The sequence below is a fragment of the Aquarana catesbeiana genome, linkage group LG07, assembly GCF_042186555.1.
Source record: "Aquarana catesbeiana isolate 2022-GZ linkage group LG07, ASM4218655v1, whole genome shotgun sequence".
NCBI lineage: Eukaryota > Metazoa > Chordata > Amphibia > Anura > Ranidae > Aquarana > Aquarana catesbeiana.
In genome coordinates, this window is record NC_133330.1 from 312,584,490 (window position 1) to 312,607,566 (window position 23,077).

Here is a 23,077-nt window from a genome sequence, read left to right on the forward strand (position 1 = left end):
CAGTGTCACCCTGTGAGGATACACTTTAAACCTAAAAAATCTTTTATCCTAGGCTATAAGAAGATTGCCAAGACCCTGAAACTGAGCTGCAGCATGGTGGCCAAGACCATACAGCGGTTTAACAGGACAGGTTCCACTCAGAAACAGGCCTCGCCATAGTCGACCAAAGAAGTTGAGTGCACGTGCTTAGCGTCATATTCAGAGGCTGTCTTTGGGAAATAGACGTATGAGTGCTGCCAGCAATGCTGCAGAGGTTGAAGGGGTGGGGGGTCAGCCTGTCAGTGCTCAGATCATATGCCGCACACTGCATCAAATTGGTCTGCATGGCTGTGGTCCCAGAAGGAAGCCTCTTCTAAAGATGATGAATAAGAAAGCCTGCAAACAGTTTGCTGAAGACAAGCAGACTAAGGACATGAATTACTTACTGGAACCATGTCCTGTGGTCTGATGAGACCAAGTTAAACTTATTTGGTTCAGATGGTGTCAAGCGTGTGTGGCGGGCAACCAGGTGTGGAGAACAAAGACAAGTGTGTCTTGCCTACAGTCAAGCATGGTGGTGACAGTGTCATGGTCTGGGGTTGCATGAGTGCTGCTGACACTGGGGAGCTACAGTTCATTGAGGGAATCATGAATGCCAACATGCACTGTGACATACTGAAGCAGAGCATGATCCCCTCCCTTCAGAGACTGGGCCGCAGGGCAGTATTCCAACATGATAATGACCCCAAACACACCTCCAAGACAACCACAGCCTTGCTAAAGAAGCTGAGGGTAAAGGTGATGGACTGGCCAAATATGTCTCCAAACCTAAACCCTATTGAGCATCTGTGAGGCACCCTCAAATGGAGGGTGAAGGAGAGCAAGGTCTCTAATACCTCGTTTCTGAGCGGATCGGTTTGGGTCGGTACAGTTTGGAAGGCCTAGAATGGTCCAGCCTATTCAGGCGAGCGTTTCCACTGCAAGTCGGACCGACAGGGGCCATACGTGGGTTTAGAAAAAATGCCTAGCATGGCATAACACGTTCGCCAATCAGTGGAATGTATCGTAGCTCCGCCCTAACCGAACCGTTCCATTTTCTATGGCCCCACATCTGAAGCAGGACCCTGAATGAAGCGGTTCGGTTCGGTTGTATGGGCCGCTTTCATAATGGAAACACCCAAAATAGCGTACCGTACCGAACCGATCAGCTCGGTGGAAACGAGGCATAACAGCCACCAGCTCCGTGATGTCGTCATTGGGGGAGTGGAAGAGGACTCCAGTGGCAACCTGTGAAGCTCTGGTAAACTCCATGTCCAAGAGAGTTAAGGCAGTGCTGGAAAATAATGGTGGCCACACAAAATATTGATACTTTAGGCCTAATTTGGACATTTTCACTTAGGGGTGTACTCACTTTTGTTGCCAACGGTTTAAACATTAATGGCTGTGTGTTGAGTTATTTTGAGTGGACAGCAAATTTACACTGTTATACAAGCTGTACACTCACTACTTTACATTGTAGCAAAGTGTCATTTCTTCAGTGTTGTCACATAAAAAGATATAATAAAATATTAACAAAAATGTCAGGGGTGTACTCACTTTTGTGAGATACTGTATATATTTTAGAATGGGGTGCCTTGAGATTGTGCAGAATTTTAAAGGATGCCTTAACTGGAAAAAGGTTGAGAGACACTAGTCTAGGCACCGTGAGCAGAAGCCAGCTATAAGGTAAGTATATATTCTAACCTATTTACCACGGATGTATTTTGTACAGCTATCATGTAGAGATTTGAGATTAATGGAAGGAGGGGTTGATGTACTAGTCGGACATTGCATTTTAGTGCAAGGTCTAATTTAATGCCTGCTGAGATATAGTTAATTCGATTTACAGATAGTCTACTGATTTGTCAGTCGGATCTGACCCATGGTCCTGTACTTGAGACAGAAGCAGTGATTTAGCAGGAAGCAGAGCCTGCATATAGAATGAGGAAATACGTCTGCTTACATATACACATTTATTTACAAACTATACACAAAAACATAATTTTTCAAAATATTAACACACATTGATACAGTATTTACACAAAGCTGTTCACATTCACATACTGTACATATTTAAAAAACAAATTGGTAAAATACTATAGTTTCCCTTTAAACTGGTCTTAAGCAATTGCTCTGTTCAGCAATCTTTGACCCAAAGTATAAGATTTACTGTTACTGGTTTCTCTGAGCTAATTTTGCTCTATATTATGAACTAGGCTCATGACCTCAGTTTAATATTTATTAGTATATGGGAAGAATGCCAAGCTTATACTGTATTTGTTCACTAAATCTTTTGGAATTCCAAAAAATAGCCAATGAGAAATTATAGATTATTAGTAGATTCCAGCATTCACAAATCTGAGTCTTCAATTTGGGATTTTCAACTGCTACTAAATCCCTAGGCAAGAAGGCAATGGGTAAGTCGCACAACCAAGATGGAAGATCTTTGGCATAAATATGTTCTAGATACAACCTGCTAAAGGGTAACTATAGGGTGTAAATTGAAACAGGCCATCTGATATTTTTGCGGTTTGACCCTCCTAGGCTTCTGATTAGACAAACTATGATATTCGTCTTTCTAATAATTATTTACTATAAGTAACTGTTACATGACCCGTTTTAGGATACTGTTGTTTGACTTACAGTACTGTAAGGCAAATAAACAATTTATTTGGTACTGATATTGTCTTGTTTATCTCTGGTGAGATATCACTCAGCTACCATGGATGGACTAATTTCATCATCAATGAACCATCACCTCACTGCTCATATTATACAACACCAGCCAATAGCAGAATCAGATTGTCTCTTAAAAATGGCTTATTTTGTTTCAATGAGTTCACATTTTTGTTCTGTATCAGATTTTTGGGAGATGCTGAATGTGTTTGTTCGCGTGCAGCTTGGGGAGTCTGATATGGTGGCAACTTTCAGAGAATTCTTGATGGAGCTGAATTCCCAAGCATGTAAATCGATAATTTCCACCCCGCAGCAGCGTCTGGCAATCCTGAACAGTTTTCTGAGGACTGTCTTCCGCAAGAGGATGTACACCCATGGGTCAAGTATTTGATTCCACGTGGCCATTCGAAGGGCGAAAAGAATTGTCTGATTAGTCTCTTGGGATTGGGAACCATATCTCTTTAATCCAATGTTGGCCATTGTGAACTAAAAGAAAAAGAAACATGGAAATGTTAAATAACCTTCAATGTCATTGCAGAGTATAAAAAGCACATTGCAAAGAAGTCTTGTAAATGTAACATGGCCGGGAGAAGCCGTGCCGCGATCAGAGAAGGCCGCTTGAGCCGCACTCTCTGCTGTCACAGGGGACACAGCAGCACCGACACGCCAATCCTGCCACCGCAAACCACCCAAACTAGCTCTGCCTGGGGACCCTGCAGCTATGTCCTGAAAATGGAACAACAAGCCGCCAAACCCCCCGGTTGTCTGAATTCTTCAGCAGCTCGCGGGTGCATGGAACCAAAGATGGCACCGGGCAGAAAGGACAGGCAGCAGCACATGCTTCCCCGCAGGCGTTCTGCACATCCTGAACCTCCTCACATGGAGCACTCCAGCACTATGACTACGCCCAGCAAGGATAGAATCAAGAGGGCTGCTACATCGCCCTTTGCTTCTCCAGGCCAGGTAGCCCTGGTAAGGAAAAAGTCACTGCACTTTCATAATGACAGGGGAGAGATGGATGATGATGATGATGATGATGACGATGATGGGGATGGGGAGATTGCTGACTCTCTGGCTGACCTTCCTACATCTGACAATGCAGTGTCTGAGCACACCTTGAAGCAGATGCTCATGACCCTGCAGAAAGACATACAGAATGATCTTTCCAGATCAATCTCCCGCATCCAATTGCAAGTTGACGATTTAGGACAATGCACTGACAAGGTAGAGAGACAACCCACAGATTTCACCGATGCTTACAATGAATTAGTTGATGCCCATCGCGAACAGACAACTGAGCTCCAACGCGTTCAATCTAAGCTAGCAGATCTTGAAGATCGCTTTTGCAGAAACAATCTAAAAATCAGTGGTGTCCCTGAATCGGTCCCCCCTCAGGAATTCACACAATAGCTGCAAGGTCTTTTCAAAGTTCTTGTAGTCTCCCTGTCTGAACAAGACCTACTGATCGACAGGGCCCACAGGATCTTTTAAGTCTCCACACATTGCAGCAGACAAGCTGAGAGATGTCCTTACTTGCATACACTTTTTTTCATTCCAAAGAGAAAATAGTAAGGGCCGCTGGAAATATGTCCCCCTTTCGGGAACCCTACCTCCACCTTGCCATCTTCTCTGACCTCTCTGCAGCCACAACACAGGATTGTAAAGAGCTTGGCTCAATCACTAAAATCCTCCAAAAAAACAACATCCCATATAAATGGGGCTTCCTGACCAAGCTATCTATCACCCACCAGGGCAAAACCATTGCCATCCTCTTTCTTACCCCCCCCGTGGGGATGACACCCAGATACATACCCACTATTTGATATTTGAAACACTCCATTCTGTCTGTGTAAATAGTAATGCTACATGCTTCAGAAGGCTGTGCTCTCTTTCGTTGTCTGTACTCATGGTCACATTAACCCTAATCCCTTCTTATCTGTTTTTACCCCATGTCACTTAAAATTGTATCTTTAAATGTTAAAGGGCTTAATAGCTCCTACAAATGTTCTCTCCTTTGGAAGGTAGCCCTCGCATCTAAATGCGATGTCATTTGTGTACAAGAGACCCACTTTGACTATATTAGATCCCTGAGATGTACCCATCCCAAATTTCCCCACATATTCATAGCTAGCACAGACTCCAAAAAGAGAGGCGTCATGATAGCTGTAAAGAGCTCTGTGGCATTTCAGCTCCATTTTGTAGATGCAGATCCTAATGGATGTTTCCTGATACTTTCTGCGTCCTACAACTCAAGACTCACTATATTTAACGTATATGCCCCTAACACCCCCATGCCAAAATTCTTCACCTCTCTAGCACAAAAACTCCAATCATACAAGTCTTACCCGCTAGTTATCTGTGGAGACTTTAACAAGGTTCCTGACCCATCACTTGATTCAACGAATACCTCTTGTAAGAAATACCTTACATTAACTTCCTTCCTAAACTCAGAAGATCTATACGATATCTATCTGGCACTGTGCACATGACAACGAAAGGGATTACATCTTTTTTTCCCCTGTCCATGGGGTATACTCCAGAATCGACTTTTTTCTCTCAGACAAATACACCTTACAAAAAGTCTCGGCATCTTCTTTTGGGGTACCCACATGGTCTGATCAAGCACCCATCTCTATTGACCTAATCCTGTCCAATGCACCAAGCTCCCCTTCACCCTGGAGAATCATTGCCTCTCTACTTGCTAACCAAACACATAAGCAACAGCTTGAAAGGGATCTTGACTTCTTTTTTCATACTAATGCCAGTCCTGACCCAACTCTCTTATGGAATACGCACAAAGTTTATGTTAGAGGTATTCTCATCAAACTCTCTGCCTACGAAAAGAAGCATCGCACACAGATAACCTCTCTGGTTGATCAAATTAAAACTTTGGAATCCCTTAACAAAAGCCACCATGACCCACATATCTCCGAGGAAAACCAAAACCAGCTTCGCTCTCTACTGCAGAAGAGCTATGACTTCTATATATTAAACACCTCAAACTAACCTTGTACATCTCCGGCAATAAATTGGGAGCGCTCCTGGCTAAACAATTTACCCCCCTTCATAGCCGTGCTATTTTTTGCAATATGGCACTGCGTTGCTTTAATTGACAATTGCGTGGTAATGGAACGCTTTACATAAATTCAATTTATGTCCTTTTTTCCCACAAATTGAGCTTTCTTTTGGTGGTATTTGACCACCTCTGCATTTTTTATTTTTGCACTATACACAAATACCGACAATTTAAAAAAAAAAAACTAATATTCTTTAATTTCTGCTATAAAACATCCAATAATTTTTTTTTTTAAATCTATTTTCTTCATAAATTTAGGTCAATATGTATTCTGCTATATATTTCTGGTAAAAAAGCGTATATTGATTAGTTTACGCAAAAGTCTACAAAAGCATCTACAAACTATGGTATATATACTGAAATTTTTCAAATTTTATTTTTGCATACTAGTAATGGCAGAGATCAGTGACTTATACTGGGGCTGCGATATTGTGGCAGACATTCTGACACTAATTGACACTTTTGACACTTTGTGGGAATCAGGTACACTAATACAGTGATCAGTCCTAAAAATATGCATGCATTCTGTGTTTTTCGGACGATCAGCGGGTTCCGGCCAATAGATCACCTGGTCGACATATGCTGTGTCTAACCAGAGAACAGCCGGGTCGCCGGCAGCGCGCACAAATGCCCCCTACCCGGGAGTGCCAGATCACGTACTAGATATGTTATCTGGTGCAGAAGGGCCACCTTGCTGCCGTAAATCTAGGTTATACGGTCGGCAAGAACAAATAGGTAAAAATTCCAGTATGTATTTCATAGTTTGTAGACGCTATAACTTTCATCCAAACCAATTAATATACGCTTACTGGGATTTTTTTTTTTTTTACTAAAGACATGTAGCAGAATACATTTTGGTCTAAATTTAGGAAGAAATTTGATTTTTTAAATTTTTATATTGGATGTGTTTTATACCAGAAAGGAAAAAATGTAGTTTTGTTTTTTTTATAATAAAATAAAAAACCCAGTGGCGACCAAATACCACCAAAACAAAGCTCTATCTGTGTGAAAAAAAAATTATATAGATTTTGTTTGGGTAGTGTGCTGCATGACCATGCAATTACCAGTTAAAGCGGTAGTAAACGGTAGTAAACCACGGCAGAGTTTTAAAAAAACACCCGTAAGACAATGGCTTTGCATACTAGCACATTATAAAAATACCTTAGAATGAAGCCCTCCAGTGGCAGGCTGTGACCACTGAGAGGGCTGACATTTTCTTTCTTCCAGGTTAGTGGGCTCTGGCGCTGTGAGTGGCCAGAGCCACGGTGACGTCACTCCTGAGCATGCGTGCGGGTGCCCTCGGTTGCAGCATTAAGCTCTGAAGGTCCGGCATAGTATGCCAGACCTTCAGAGCGTATGCGTGGTGATGTCACTGGCTGCATCCAGGGTAAATATCTCCTAAAGGGTGTAGTTTAGGAGATACTCATTTATTATAGAGTTACCTGTAGGTAAAAATCACAGAGCGGGCTTTACTACCGCCTTAAAGTAGCGCAGCGCCGATTAGCAAAGAATGGCCTGGTCATGAAGGAGGTGAAACCTTCCAGAGCTGAAGTGGCTAAAATGCTCAAACAACAGCTGAAGAAGCTCAAGTGTGAACCTAATCTTACAGGCAGGTAGTTTTGAGCAGAGATCTGGTTTAATGCCCTCCTAAATTGATTGTCTACTTAACATGAACACAGATTTAATGGACTCTTTGGTGGCACCAGATCTTTTTAATGCCAGCACTGCTGTTGGTGTATGAGTAGGTTTGGTTTATTTAATCTAACTGGAGCCTGGACCACCAGAGAGTCGAGATCCCTTAGCAGACCTGCACAGTATTACACAACCTGTATGAAAAGAAAGCCATCTGTGGTCTACTTTGCATACTCTGAACTTCAACAGCAAGGCTCAGAGGTCAACACAGTGTGAAAGAGAAGGCTGTGGGTGGTCTTGACAGACAAGAACACACAGAAGCAGTATCTAGAAAACACAGACTCATACAGGTCAACAAGTTAAAGGGTTTTTTTGATGTAGGCGCGCCCCTGAATAATACAGGTTCTATGGTGACAACAAATCCCTCCTGGACCCTCCAACCGGACTGGAAAACCTTTAGTAAATTAAACCCTTGATTTTGGTTATCAATGCATGTTTGCATACGTAAGAAAGCATGAAATAACATGGTAAAAATGCATATAACTGTGTGCAAATACATTTCAATGAAGCTAACAACGACTCTTATTTGCTCCCTTTTAAATACACAATGGTTTTATAATATCTGTTTGAGGGCAAAAAAAAAACCTGTTGACCTTATTGGAAATGCAGCAAGCTGTTAATTTCCTGTGCTCTCTGCTTCGATTGATGTTATTTTTTAGAAGGGAACAATGGGATAAACAGTTCAATCTCTGTATTTGCGAACAATACTAAGCTAAGCAGGGCAATAACTTCTATGCAGGATGTGGAAACCTTGCAAGAAGATCTAAACAAATTAATGGAGTGGGCAACTACATGGCAAATGAGGTTCAATGTAATAATGCATTTGGGTGGCAAAAATATGAATGCAATCTATACACTGGGGGGAGAACCTCTGGGGGAATCTAGGGTGGAAAAGGACCTGGGGGTCCTAGTAGATGATAGGCTCAGCAATGGCATCCAATGCCAAGCTGCTGCAAGCAAAGCAAACAGAATATTGGCATGCATTAAAAAGGGGATTAAAGCGGAGGTTCACACAAAAATTGAATCTCCGCTTTTTGGAACCCTCCCCCCCTCCGGTGTCACATTTGGCACCTTTCAGAGGGGAGGGGGGTGCAGATACCTGTCTAAGACAGGTATTTGCACCCACTTACGGGCATAGACTCCCACAAGAGTCTATGCCTCTCCCTGTCCTGCCGCGCTGTCTGCTGGGACACACACGGGTCCCAGAGACAGCACGGACCATTCAGATTGCGCTGCGCAACTCGCACATGTGCAGTAGGGAATCAGGAAGTGAAGCCGCAAGGCTTCATTTCCTGATTCCCATACCAAAGATGGCGGCGGCAGCATCCGAGGACCGAGGGATGGTTCGGCCTCAGATGCCGACATCGCTGGACCCTGTGACAGGTAATTGTCCATATTTTAAAAGTCAGCAGCTGCAGTATTTGTAGCTGCTGACTTTTTAAAAAAAAAAAATTCACGGGACTCCCTCTTTAACTCCAGAGATAAAACAGTAATTCTCCCGCTCTACAAGACTCTGGTCCGGCCGCACCTGGAGTATGCTGTTCAGTTCTGAGCACCAGTCCTCAGGAAGGATGTGCTGGAACTGGAGAGAGTCCAGAGAAAGGCAACAAAACTAATAAAGTGACTGGAAGACATTAGTTATAAGGAAAGGTTGCGAGCATTGAACTTATTCTCTCTGGAGAAGAGACGCTTGAGAGGGGATATGATTTCAATGTACAAATACCATACTGGTGTCCCCACAATAGGGATAAAACTTTTCAGCGTAATGGAATTTAATAAGACACGTGGCCATTCACTAAAATTAGAAGAAAATCGGTTTAACCTTAAACTGCATTAAGGGTTCTTTACTGTAAGAGTGGTTAGGATGTGGAATTCCCTTCCACAGGTGGTGGTTTCAGCGGGGGGGATGATGGACTTTTTTCAACGTTGCCTACTGTGTGACAAAAATGGAAATTGAAGCACCATACCACTGCTAAGATGTCAAGATAGAACTTTATTTGAAAAATAAATAAATCAGGGGGACAATCCAAAAACTATTGCATTTTGGGTGTCCAAGAATGGCCATTTAATCAGACCTTGATAAACAGTAATGTAAATAGACTAGAAGTGAACTGGATCTTTAGTGTTATATTTTCCAGTGTGATTGCAATCACAGGTATTGTCAGCAACTGGTCTGGCCCCTTCTGCCTTATTCCAATTTCTTTTGGCTGCTATAGTCAATAACATTAGTTTCCTACTTTGTTGTTCATACGTGAGCTCTAAATGTCCTTCATGCAATCAATAACGGGCATCTCTAAATGAAAAGTATCTCATTCACTCTTCTTTTTTTAATTATAATTAGGAGGCACTCTCCTGAGACTAATGGAACAGTGTAATGATCCACTAGCTGTCACCATCATTAATTTTTGGCCATAAATTTGGGTTATGCCCTATGTGCTGTCCACAGATGCTTTATAACAGTCCCGAGTACAATGCTTATTCTCTGACATAATTCATATCAAGACATAAAACATCACAACGTTCTTCCCTTAGAGAAATGAAAGTTTTGCAAAGTGTGTGACTCAACAAAGATGATCATAGAAAAAACAGAATACTTATAGTCCTGAGTCATTTAAGCCGTGACCATTATTTCCTTCTGCATCTAGCATTTAAAAGGCAACTCTAGGTGCCTTCTTTGCCTTGTTCAAATCCCAACTATGCCTTGCCTTGCCTTACTTCCTACTCTAGTGGACTAGTGGTTATCACTTCTGCTTTGCTGCACCAGGACTCTTGGTTCAAATACCAAGTATGCCTTACCTTATTCCCTACTCTAGAACATAGTGGATCATTGGTTGACACTTCTGCCTAGCCGTACCAAAGCCCTTGGTTCAAATCCCAACCAGGACAATACCTACATGGAGTTTACATGTTCTCCCTGTGTCTGCGTGGCTTTCCCCTCACACTCCAAAGACATGTTGCTAGGCTCAAATGAGTAAGCTCAAGATGGCTGTCTAAGGCTTCATGCACACGAGACGCCGGTGCAAACTCTGCTGAACACATGTTTTTAAAAGCTGAAAACGGCGTTTAGAAACGACCGTTTTGCCACGTTTGCATGCTGTGTTTAGCCACGTTTAGCCGCGTTTAACCGCGTTTGCGTCTAGAAGCGTTTAGTTAATATAACAAAGACCCTCCCCAAGCTCAGAAAGCATGATACATTTTAACTATTTTTGCTATTTTGATCAGAGTGAGCAGCAGCAGCAGAGAGAGCAGTTGTATACTTGCATTTGCCTCTCTTTCTGTGGTTGTTTTTTGGAAATGGATCCCATATTGAACATATTGCAGAGCAGAGAATGACATTTTGTGACCCGACTTTGAGACCCGTATCTCGGGGCCACTTAGTGCTAGGAACCCCAACCTTGGATATGTTGTAGTGCTAGTTTCACTGTGTTTGCACGCCAAATTTGGGGTTCCTAGCACCAAGTGGCCCCGAGATATGGGGCCCCTGCAGTTTACTATCATATTTCTGTGTTTTCTGGTCCAAAAAATAGGGTTCCTTTAAAACACTTATAAACGCAAACGCAGCTAAACATGGTACCTGCGTTCAGCCGCGGTTGGCGTCTGAAACGTGCGAGAGCAGGTGCTTCAGAACTTAGTAAATGAGCAAAAGCTCTGCTGACTTCCATCGTCCAATCATGTGCAAGCAAAAATGCTGTTTATTTTATTTTCCTTGCATGTGATTGGGCATGCTTTGCAAAGTGAAGCTTAACCTCATTTACTAAGCTCTGGAGCAATTGCACTTGCAGAGGGCAACTGCACTTTGCAAAGTGCACAGTCTATTTGTCTTTAGTAAATTAACTCCCTAGGATAACATTGAATGGGTTCAGGGGCAGTTTAAAAAAGTATCCAACTGCCTCTGAACACGCGTTTAACAGCGTCTCGTGTTCATGAGGCCTAAGCAGTTTGAGAACTAAAAGAATACAAATGAAATTAAATTACAACTGGGATAAAGTCAGAAAGTTCACTCAATTTACCCTAAACAACTCTGTTGCTAAAATAAAAATATTAATATTAACTTCTCCCATCGTATATGATGCTGATCTTTGATGTTGTAAAGAGAAGTGACCACTTGAAGAAGCTTGGAACTCCTAGAAAGGTTGAATTCCTAGTCCTTCACTGGATGTTGTGGTTCGATCTGATGGTCCCTATACCACTAATGTGCCTTGTAGTGACCTAGGGGTTGGTGGAAGGAACCACAACATGCAGAGGACCAGGATATAAACACTCCTGGAAATGTCAGATTCTGCTGAGAAAGCATCAAAGGCTGATGGAAAAGTGAGCATTGAATGTCTCCTTTACATGGGGCCCTTGTGTTTATAGACTGATTTTATAAATCAAGTCTCTTTTATAACTAAATGCCGTCCCGTATGGCCCGAACACACAATACGAAAATCGGACGACAATTCATCCGATATTATTTGACCGGACAAGCACGAAAATTTTCCTGGTATGATACCAGATCGTACGATTTTCATTTAGTCAGTGCAGTTGTCATCCGAAAATACAATACAAATACATTACAACACGTGACATCACTTCCCATTTTTTTTTTCCTGTCGTACGAGAATTTTCGTGACTTTAGTTACCTATTCAATTTCTACTTGCGACTATTAAGTGAAAAAAGTCGTACAAATTTTTTTTATAGTATAAACTATACATATATTTTGCTATTAAATAACATTTCTAATCATATGGAGGTAATAGCAAGAGCCCCCCTCTACATCAGAGTCCATGTAACTCTGATGTAAGGGGTGCTCTGAGAACCCTAATTTACCTTACTGTACTCAGTGGTAGGAGATAGAAGGGGGGACTTCAGTCACAGACAGGGATGGATGGTGAGCTCACTCACCCCTTGGCAGTCAGCACCTTTTATCCAGATGTATCTGAGGCTGCTGGACTTCAAATTTCCAGCCTCCACTATCCTTTTCTAAGGAGTGTGGGCAGACACAGCGGGGTAGGGCCAGGAGGAGGAGGTGCAGATCGAGCCCTCTCTCCTCTCCCGTCTGTGTGTTTGGGGGGGGGGGGGTGTTAGTGCTGGCTTTGGGCAGCATGAAAGATGGTGTAACAGACACTCTCAGCTTGGACAACTGCAACCAGCAACCCTGCTGGGAGGCCATAGTCCAGTCTGAATAATGTGTCCGGGTTTCAGGTAGTCTGAAACCTGGACCCATAATTCCAAACCCGAACTGTCCGGGTGAATCCTGGACAGATGGCAACCCTACGCTGAATTCCTGTTCAAATGGCATGCGATTCTTTGCAGTGTGATTTGCGCCCATTAATTTTGTATGGACACAAATCACACCGCAAAGTATCGGCACTCTGTATCGTCAAGTACTTTACCCAAAGTATCAGTACTCGCCAATAAAAAAACGCTATCGGTGCATCCCTAATAGTAATCAATCAGCTTCTAGCTTCAGCTTGTTCAATTTTCTTTGACAATAAACCCTAGAAGTTGATTGGTTACTGTACACAGTTGCACCAGATTCTGTGTGTATCAGTTTTACTAAATATCCCCCAGTGAGTAACTGGGATTCATGCTTCTCTGTACACATCTGTCAGGATTATTTAGCATCTATTTTTGTAAACCCGTCCATTTTGAGAATTATTTTTATAAATATTTATATATTCCGGGGTACTTTATATAAAACAGTTCTACTTTGCACTCATTATAGCTCTACCGCTTTACTAAATTCAGGCTGGGTTCACACTAATGCGAATTGGATGTGGGTTTCCCCGCTTTCAGTTCGTATGACAGGAGAGTGTGACCAGCTCTCACAGCGCCGGGGCGGCCGCGGTCCGGATTGCAGAAGGGTCCTGTGCGTCTTTGGCTCCGTTTCAGGTACAGATTCAGTGTATTCAGTCAATCGGTGTACAGGGACGCACCGGACCCCCTGCTGTGAGCCGCGACCGCAAAAAGTGTGAACCCAGCCTTAAAGGAGTTGTAAAGGCAGAAGGTTTTTTATCTGAATGCATTCTATGCATTCAGGTAAAAAAACCTTCTGTGTGTAGCAGCCCCCCCCCCAGCACCCCCCAATTACCTACCTGAGCTCCTTCTCTCTCTAGCGATGTCCACGATCCCCTCAGCCATCCAGTACACTCCTCCTGATTGGCTGAGACAGAGCAGCGGCGCCATTGGCTCCCGCGGCTGTCAATCAAAGTCAGGCAGGCAATCAGGGGAGAGAGGGGGTGGGGCCAGTTTGGGGCTCCATGTCTGAATGGATACACAGAGCTGTGACTCAGCTTAGGTGCCCCCTGTAGCAAGCTGCTGGCTGAGGGGCACTCAAAGGAGGGAGGGGCTAGGAGCAGCAAAGAGGGACCCGAGAAAAGGAGGATCCGGGCTGCTCTGTGCAAAACCAGCTGCATAGAGGAGGTAAGTATAACATGTTTGTTATTTATAAAATAAGAAAAACGAGCCTTTACAATCAGTTTAAGACCCCTTTCACACTGAGGCGGTTTGCAGGCATTTTAGTGCTAGAAATAGTGCATGTAAAGCGCCTTAAAACCGCCTCCCATTCATTTCAGTGTGACTTTTCACACTGGGGCGGTGCACTTGCGGGACGTTAGGAAAAGTCCTGCAAGCAGCATCTTTGGGGCTGTTTGGGAGTGATGTATTTAGCGCTGCCCCTGCCCATTGAAATGAATAGGCAGCGCTTCCAAAGTGCCTGAAAAGCACTTCGGAAGGGCTGCAACACGGGCGCTTTTAACCCGTTCTTTGGAGTTAAAAGCGTCCCCGCTAGCGGCGGAAAAGCACCGCTTAAACAGCTCTAAAGCGCCACTAAAAGGAGCAGCACTTTAGCGCTGATGTGTGAAAGGGATCTAAGGATGATTTTTTATATTTTCATTGAATCCGTTTAAATGGGGGTTATTTACCAAACCTGGAGAGCTTTCATGTTTTAATGCCAAAGCTTAAAGGGGTTGTAAACCCTCGTGTTTTTTCACCTTAAAGCGGGGGTCCACCTATCTATCATTTTTTTTTTTTTCAGTTCATTCACAAACTTTTCTTCTCAGCATTACATACTCACATATTGTGTGTAATATGTCCGCCTGTGTCAGATTTCGTCGGAAAGAATAACTTATATTATTCACTGCAGGCGGTTTCCATCTTCATTGTGGGCATTTGAAGCCCACAAGCATTTATTTCCTGGATGCGGTGAATGCTGTGCTCCCAGCATTCACCGCTCGTTCCCGCACATGCTCAGTGGCATCCTGGGAAGCCTGAGACTAGCTCCCAGGAGTCTGGAAGAGGCTAGAAACACGCCTACTCCCACGGGAGGAGAACCAGGAAGTGCAAAGAAGAATAGAAAAATAAAAGGTAATTACGGCAATTTAAATTTTTTTAAACGGCATGTCAGCATCTAGGCAAGGAAGAGAATACATACAGATATTGTTCAAAATTTGGGTGGAACCCCGCTTTAATGCATCCTATGGTGAAAAAACTTCTGACAGTGACCGGCCCCCCAGCCCCCCCCCCCCTCGTTTTGCTCACCTGAGCCCTTCGATCCCTCGGCGGAGACGCGCTCTTCCTCTCTGCCCAGGGTTCTTGGCTCTTGATTAGATAGATTAATAGCAGGGCAGCCATTGACTCCCACTGCTGTCAATCAAATCCAATGATGTGGGCGCCAGGGGGGGCGGGGCCGAGTGTATAGACGCCGAATGCTGGACTCGGGAACGCGCCCCCAAGGTAAACGCCCAGAAGAACGCTTCTCCCAGGGGGGTTTACTGATGCGAGGAGAAGCCGCAGATGCCGGGGGGGACCCCAGAAGACAAGGTTCGGAGGTTCGGGGCCACACTGTGCAAAACGAACTGTACAATGGAGGTAAGTATGTTTGTCATTTAAAAAAAAAACCAAAGGTTTAGTTTTACTTTAATTGAACAAGCTGCAGTTAGAAGCTGGTTAGTTACCATGTACAGCTGCACTAGATTCCGAGTACTTCAGTTGTAGTAAATCTCCCTCCATGTCATTACAAATTAATTGCAAACAAATCATTTTCTCTCTCCCGCTTTCTCTCTCTTTTTCCATCACTTCACTTTTACTCTACATTGGGCATAGCTGCACATTTCAATAAAGATGCCACATTTATCTTTTCTGTATCCTGTTTGCTGCAAGCTGTGGCTGTTGCTTTGGCCGGTAGCAAAACATTCCAGGAAGGATGTACTTGCTGGAAGCAATACGGTTTGGGAGAATGACAGGGTTTTGACCTAATATGTAGTATTTAAACACATGTTCAGACCTTATAAAGCCACATTCTTGGGAGCCCATGCAATTAATAATCCTGATCCGCTGGAATGTGTCTTCTGTGCTAATTATTGGGAGTTCTCAAACTACAAGTAGACGTGGTGTATCTGGATTTGGATTTTGCAAAAGCATTTGACACAGTTCCCCATAAACGTTTACTGTACAAAATAAGGTCCGTTGGCATGGACCATAGGGTGAGTACATGGATTGAAAACTGGCTACAAGGGCGTGTTCAGAAGGTGGTGATAAATGGGGAGTACTCGAAATGGTCAGGGGTGGGTAGTGGGGTTCCCCAGGGTTCTGTGCTGGGACCAATCCTATTTAATTTGTTCATAAACGACCTGGAGGATGGGATAAACAGTTCAATCTCTGTATTTGCAGATGATACTAAGCTAAGTAGGGCAATAACTTCTCCGCAGGATGTGGAAACTTTGCAAGAAGATCTAAATAAATTAATGGGGTGGACAACTACATGGCATATGAGGTTCAATGTAGAAAAATTTAAAATAATGCATTTGGGTGGCAAAAATATGAATACACATATGTTTTATGTAATACAACATGCATTTTATGATCTTCTTAACCACTTCAGCCCCAGAAGAATTTACCCCCTTCCTGACCAGAGCACTTTTTGCGATTCGGCACTGCGTCGCTTTAACTGATAATTGCGCAGTCGTGCGACGTTGCTCCCAAACCAAATTGACGTCCTTTTTTCCCCACAAATAGAGCTTTCTTTTGGTGGTATTTGATCACCTCTGCAGTTTTTAGTTTTTGCTCTATAAACAAAAAAAGAGCGACAATTTTGAAAAATTCGCATTATTTTTTACTTTTTGCTATAATAAATATCCCCAAAAAATATATAAAAAAACAGTTTTTTTCCTCAGTTTAGGCTGATACATATTCTTCTACATATTTTTGGTAAAAAAATGTATTGATTGGTTTGCGCAAAAGTTATAGCGTCTACAAAATAGGGGATAGTTTTATGGCATTTTTATTGCTAATTTTTTTTTTTCACTAGTAATGGCGGCGATCTGCGATTTTTATCGTGACTGCGACATTATGGCGGACACATCGGACAATTTTGACACATTTTTTGGGACCATTGGCATTAATACAGCGATCAGTGCTATAAAATTGCATTGATTACTGTGTAAATGTGACTGGCAGTGAAGGGGTTAACCACTAGGTGGCGCTGCAGGGGTTAAGTGTGTCCTAGGGAGTGATTCTAACTGTGGGGGGGGGGGACTACGTGTGACACATCACTGATCACCGCTCCCGATTACAGGGAGCAGAGATCAGTGTCAGTGCCATTAGGCAGAACGAGGAGATGCTTGTTTACATTAGCATCACCCCATTCTTCCTCACCGTGAGACGATCGCGGGTATCCCCGCGGACATCATGTCCGCGAGACCCGCGGTCCCGGTCACAGAGCTCCCGGTGGGTGCGTGTGCCCGCAAGCCGCCTCTTAAAGGGCAACATACAGGTAGGTTAATCTGCCTGTACGTGCCCTTCTGCCGCAGTATATCTGCGTGAGGCGGTCGGGAAGCAGTTAAGGTGTACTAAACTTACAGTATAGTGCTGACAAGCACAGGCTAATAGTAATGACAAGCTTCCTGTTGCACATAATGTTTTATGTAGAACATAGAGGATAATGGGAACCAATGGAGGTTGTAACAGATACCAGAAAACAACCCATTAACACTGGACTGCATTCTGTATGTATACTGCCTTTCATTCTAAAAGGAACCCCAAAGCACTTACACAACATATCTGAGCTAAAGACACAGCGCACTGCAGTGCAACACAATGCATGATTTGTACCACTGTGAAAAACTATAGAAAGAGCTATTTCTCTTGCTTTTGGGCGTTATTCAGAATAAAAGAGCTTCAGGTAGCAGGGTGCCGTAACGCAGACTAAAAAGTGTTGCGGCGTATGCATTACCACTGTGCCATATAATGTGAACAGGCCTTTAAAACTATAGACAAGAAAAATCTTTCAGCAAACTAGTCAGCTTCTCCAGGGACTGGCAATATAAGGTATTTTAACCCTTGCTGCAACACTTAGCAGTATAAAAAAAAAAAAGATGCATATTGGGTTCAATTGGGCTTTAAAGAGGAACTGCAGTCTGCTCACATCTTTTGTAATAAAAACATCTTTGCCATTCTGAAGCTTCCCTCCAACCACTTTGCATATTATTTTATATATACATTCATACCCCACTTTAAAGTACACAATGGGGTTTTTATTTACTAAAGCTGGAAAGAGCAAAATCAGGCTCAATTCTACATAGAAACCAATGAGCTTCCAGGTTTTATTACCAAAGCTTAACTGAACAATCTGGGGTTAGCAGCTCATTGGTTTCTATGCAGAAGTGAGCCTGATTTTGCACTTTCCAGCTTTAGTAAATAAACCCCATTGTGTGCCTAAAAGTGGGGTATGTCTGTACTGTGATTCTGTACTTGCCAAATATGCTGCAGAAATCTCCCTCCACTGAGTCTGGCTGCAGCCATTTTAACTGTGGGCAGCTGAAAGTAGTTAAACCCACTTAAAAAAAACAAAACAAAACTAACACCTGCAAGACAAAGGCATAATCAGCTAGTATGCATAGCACTGCCACTGTGCCCATCAAACGCTGCCATTGTGCCCATCAAACACAGCCATTGTGCCCATCAAACACAGCCATTGTGCCCATCAAATGCAGCCACCGTGCCCTCAAACGCAGCCACTATGCCCATCAAATACTGCCACTGTGCCCATCAATTGTAGCCATTGTGCCATCAAATGTCACCATTGTACCCATCAAATGCTGCTACTGTGCCCATAACACTGATATCATTTATTCAATAAATTTTACCAGCTGCTGTCCTGGGGGTTTCCCTCGTGCTCCTCTCTCTCTCCTCCTCCTGATGTCACAGCCAGACCTCGCCCCGGTACCGAGGAGAAGGAAAGCAGTGCGGAGGAGGGTAGGCGGAGCATAAGGCTCCACCTCTGCCAGTCATCGGACGCTTACATGCCCCCCCCTCCCCATACACAGCGGCGCCGCTACAGCAAGCCGGCCGCCGTGGGCTGCATGTGTGCGGGGGGACGGCCGTGGGAGCTGGGAATCGGGAAGACGGGTGGGGGGGCTTTCTCTCATGCACCGCCCCCCCCCCCCCCCCGCAAAGTGCCGCCCTAGGCTTAGGCCTTGTCGGCCTAGGCCAAAAAACAGCCCAAATCTTATTAGTGTTTTATATTTTTTTTATAACAGCAGCTGCTAGTATACTGAAAAATTCTTTCCATTTTGAGCGCTAGGGTCAGAGTCTTTTTTGGCTCAGACATCTTTGTATCATATTAATAATAGCATTTAACAACATATACTTTAACTGAACAAGCTGAAGTTAGAAGCTGATTGGCTACCATGCACAGCTGCACCAGATTCTGAGTGCCCCAGTTTTAGTAAATCTTTCCCATAATGAGTAATGAGTGTGCTGATAAATCAGTGCTGGGACAAGGGCATCTAGAGCAGGGATATGCAATTAGCGGACCTCCAGCTGTTGCAAAACTACAAGTCCCATCATGCCTCTGCCTCTGGGTGTCATGCTTGTGGCTGTCAGAGTCTTGCTTTGCCTCATGGGACTTGTAGTTCTGCAACAGCTGGAGGTCCGCTAATTGCATATTCCTGATCTAGAGCCTTTATAGAACATTATTTATCAAAAAAAATCCCCCCCCCCCCCAAAAAAAAAAGAAAAATCGAGCACTAATCTACATGCTTACGCCCTAAGCATAAATTCCCCCTCCTCCCAGTACATGTCCGCCCCCTACTTAAATCCCCCATCCCAGGAAAAATCTTTGCCCCCAATCTCAAATTCTCTCTCTCCCCATATGCCCCCAGAACAACCCCCCCCCCAAAAAAAAATTTACCCCTCCTAGCACAAATCCTCTACCCCTCAAATTTCCCCTCCAAGCACAAATCCTCTCCTCTCCCACTCCATATCCCCCCCTCCAGCAAAAATTCCCCTCCTTCAATCCCCCATCCTAGCACAAATAATCCCCCCCAAAAAACAAATCTCTCCTCCTAGCACAAATACCCCCAAATCACAACTCCTTGCACACTTCCCCAAATTTCCCCTCCAAGCACAATTCTTACCCCCTGCCACTCCCCCAAATTCCCCCTCCCAACACAAATCCTTCCCACCCAAATCTCCTTATGCTGCCCCACCTCACATGACACCACAGTGCCCAGGGCAGCCGCCCCTCCTACCCGCCCCTTGTCCCGGCTCTATCATGAATGTATGTAATTATTTCATGAGGTTACAGTACTCCAATTATGAATTATTTTGCCTTTATTTATTCCTTTCTCCCCATTTACCTGAGAACCAACCTGTCCAGTAAGGCCCAATACACACCGGGCATTTAGCCCTGGTGCACGAGGCTGCAATGATTAGGTGTGGGTGGAAATCACAGATGCACCATCCAGCCTTGCTGCTGGCAGCCAGTAAAAGTCTAATGCCGCGTACGCACGGCCGGACTTGCCAACGGGCTAAACTCCGTCGGCATTTCCGACGGAAATATTTAGAACATGTTCTATATCTGAGTCCGTCAGAAATGCCGACAGAAAAAGTCTGATGGGGCATACACACGGTCGGAATGTCCGACCAAAGGCTCCCATCTGACTTTTTCTGTCGGGAAGTCCGGCCGTGTGTGCGCGGCACAAGGCCCCATTCACACCTGAGCGTTTTGTAGCTTGAAGCCTGAAGCTACAAAGAGAAGAAAAAATCAATTATTCTCTATGGAGATGGTTCACATCTACCCTCCAGAACACCAGAAGCCAGAAGCTCCAAAACGCCTGAAGCTCAAACAAGTTCTGGAACCTTTTTTTTTAGGCAGATTTGGGCGTTTTTCTGCTTTTTACATTGGTGACCTTTTGACCTGTACAAAATCGTGGCAAAAACGCGTCAACATCGCGGTAAAATCCATGGCAAGAATCGCTGCAAAATCGCCCTGACAGCTTCTGTGACTGGACGGTGCACTCAGTGGTACTAACCTCTGGGGAAGTATGCACCGAGGGATGGATCCGGTAAGCAGACTTCTTGTATTTCAGGCATTCATCCCTGGGCACATACTGCCCTAAGCTTTAGTAGCACCATCAGGCCTCATGTAGCCACAGCAGGCGCTATACCTAAACACCAGAGCCTCATGCACCAGGTCTAAACCCATTGTGTAGGGGGCCTGGATAGTGGCATTGGTTGGGGTAGTCTATAAAGCTGCCTGGGGTGCTTGAACGTTTTTTTATAATGTAATAAAAAATAAAATAATGAAACCATGTGAGTAACTACTGTAAAAAGTGACAATTGTACACACCACTAGCAGTACAGGCAGTCCCCGAGTTCCGAACCGGTTAGGAACTGCCGGTGTGTTCTTAAGTCGGAAATGTCTTTAAGTCGGAAGCGCATGCGCAGAACGGCAAAGACGTCGTTTTCCGATGTTCTCTAAAGTAGCCGCGCATGCGCAGACGTTGTTTTCCAATGTTTTCCGAGCTGCCCGCCGTCGAAAAGTGGCCGCGCATGCGCAGAACGTCACGCCGCCTCCGTAAGCAGGAGTCGTTCGCAAGTCGGAGGTTCGTGACTCGGGGACTGCCTGTATTACATACGGTAGTTTGCATATAAATGTGGAAGAAAGAAATATAAATCAAAGATTAGCTAAAAAGGAATTATCATACTGAATGCAATCATTACATGTGCTATCCACAATCCAGTTATCAAACCACAATGGGGGTTATTTACAAAAGGCAAATCCACTTTGCACTACAAGTGCTCTGGGAGTGCAGTCGCTGTAAATCTGAGGGTGAGATCTGAAATGAGGGGAAGCTCTGCTGTATGTATCATCCAATCATGTGCAAGCTAAAATGCTGTTTTTTACTTTCCTTGCATTTCCCCCTCGGATTTACAGCGACTGCACTACCTAGTGCAGTTGTAGTGCAAAGTGGATTTGCCTTTCGTAAATAACCCCCAAATGTTTCATAGAATAGCAGCCTTTCGAACATTTTGAACACATTATAGTCACTGACTATTGTGCTACAGGAGCTGTTTCTGGCCTTGTCATTCAATCGCAGTCCTCGCAGAACAGATTCCGCAATGTCAGTACAATTCCCAGCATGACTCCGCTAATAGACAGCTAATGTGCTACTAACAAATACAATTTTCTGTTTGATCTACACTGTCTGGCACATTTAATGACACGTGTAGCATGATGGTTTTGAAACGTACTGCCTGGAGCTAGTCTCCCTACATTCGTTGCATCACAAAATTGCTTAATTTTTGCTAATAAACATGACATTTACTTTCTGGACAATAATATCCCCAGAATGTTGCAACACTAATACTGGCTCTGTGCGCATGTATATACTGTACGTGTGTGTGTGCATATTTGAACAAAGACACATATTGTATATCGTATATAGTGTAATAAATATAAATAAAATTTAAAAAATAAATAAATATATATATATATATATATATATATATATATATATATATATATATATATATATATATATATATATATATACCCTGTTTCCCCGAAAATAAGACCTAGCGTGATTGTCGGTGATGGCTGCAATATAAGCCCTACCCCCCAAATAAGCCCTACCCTGAAAATAAGACCTACAAGGACTTTAACTAGGGCTTATTTGGGGGGTAGGGCTTATATTGCAGCCATCACCGACACTCATGCTAGGTCTTATTTTCGAGGAAACAAGGTATATATATATATATATATATATATATATATATATATATATATATATATATATATATATATATACTCAAACCCATTTCATTCTACTTCTTCCAACTTCTGCAAAACCAAAAGGTGTACCTGGAGTTTCACTTGTGCTTTTAACAGACATTTTCTCTAGACAATATGCTATGGTCAACAACACCACTACTGTAACTAATCCAGATATAAAAGCAAAATGTCTCGCTGATCAATAAAATATTTGTCTCACAAATTTGGTGATACAACACACTTAAAGTGTATGTGAACTCCAATAAGGAACTTCTCCTTTTTTTGCCTCCTTTTGGTCTTGTGTATTTTGCAGTTTTTGTCTCAAGAAATGTTATCACCACTGACTTGGTTACCTCTGGGAGCTACAAAACACTTCACCCACCATGTTACGTAGATGAGGAGTGGAGGAGATGTTCTGTATTTCTTAAGCTCTCTTTCCCATGGCGACAACACATAGACGCAGTAATTCAAGTGAGAGCTGTCAGTCACCTTAGGACAGGAAGTGTGTTCCTGGTAGGACCAACAGGTGAAAAAAAAAAACTAAAGAAAAAAGACTGTAAAAAGAAGACTATGGCTT

General features: G+C 43.5%; 1 protein-coding gene across 2 annotated transcripts in view; it reads right to left on the minus strand.

Annotated features, from left to right (window-relative positions):
- Positions 1 to 1,977: 1,977 nt before the first annotated feature.
- PTGFR (prostaglandin F receptor) overlaps positions 1,978 to 23,077 on the minus strand; it is a 61,199-nt gene continuing 40,099 nt past the window's right edge. For both annotated transcript variants that reach the window (XM_073593686.1, XM_073593685.1), the window contains exon 3: positions 1,978 to 3,180. In XM_073593686.1, coding sequence (XP_073449787.1) covers positions 2,839 to 3,180 — 342 coding nt within the window. In that variant the 3' untranslated portion in view covers positions 1,978 to 2,838. The remainder of the gene's footprint in view (positions 3,181 to 23,077) is intronic.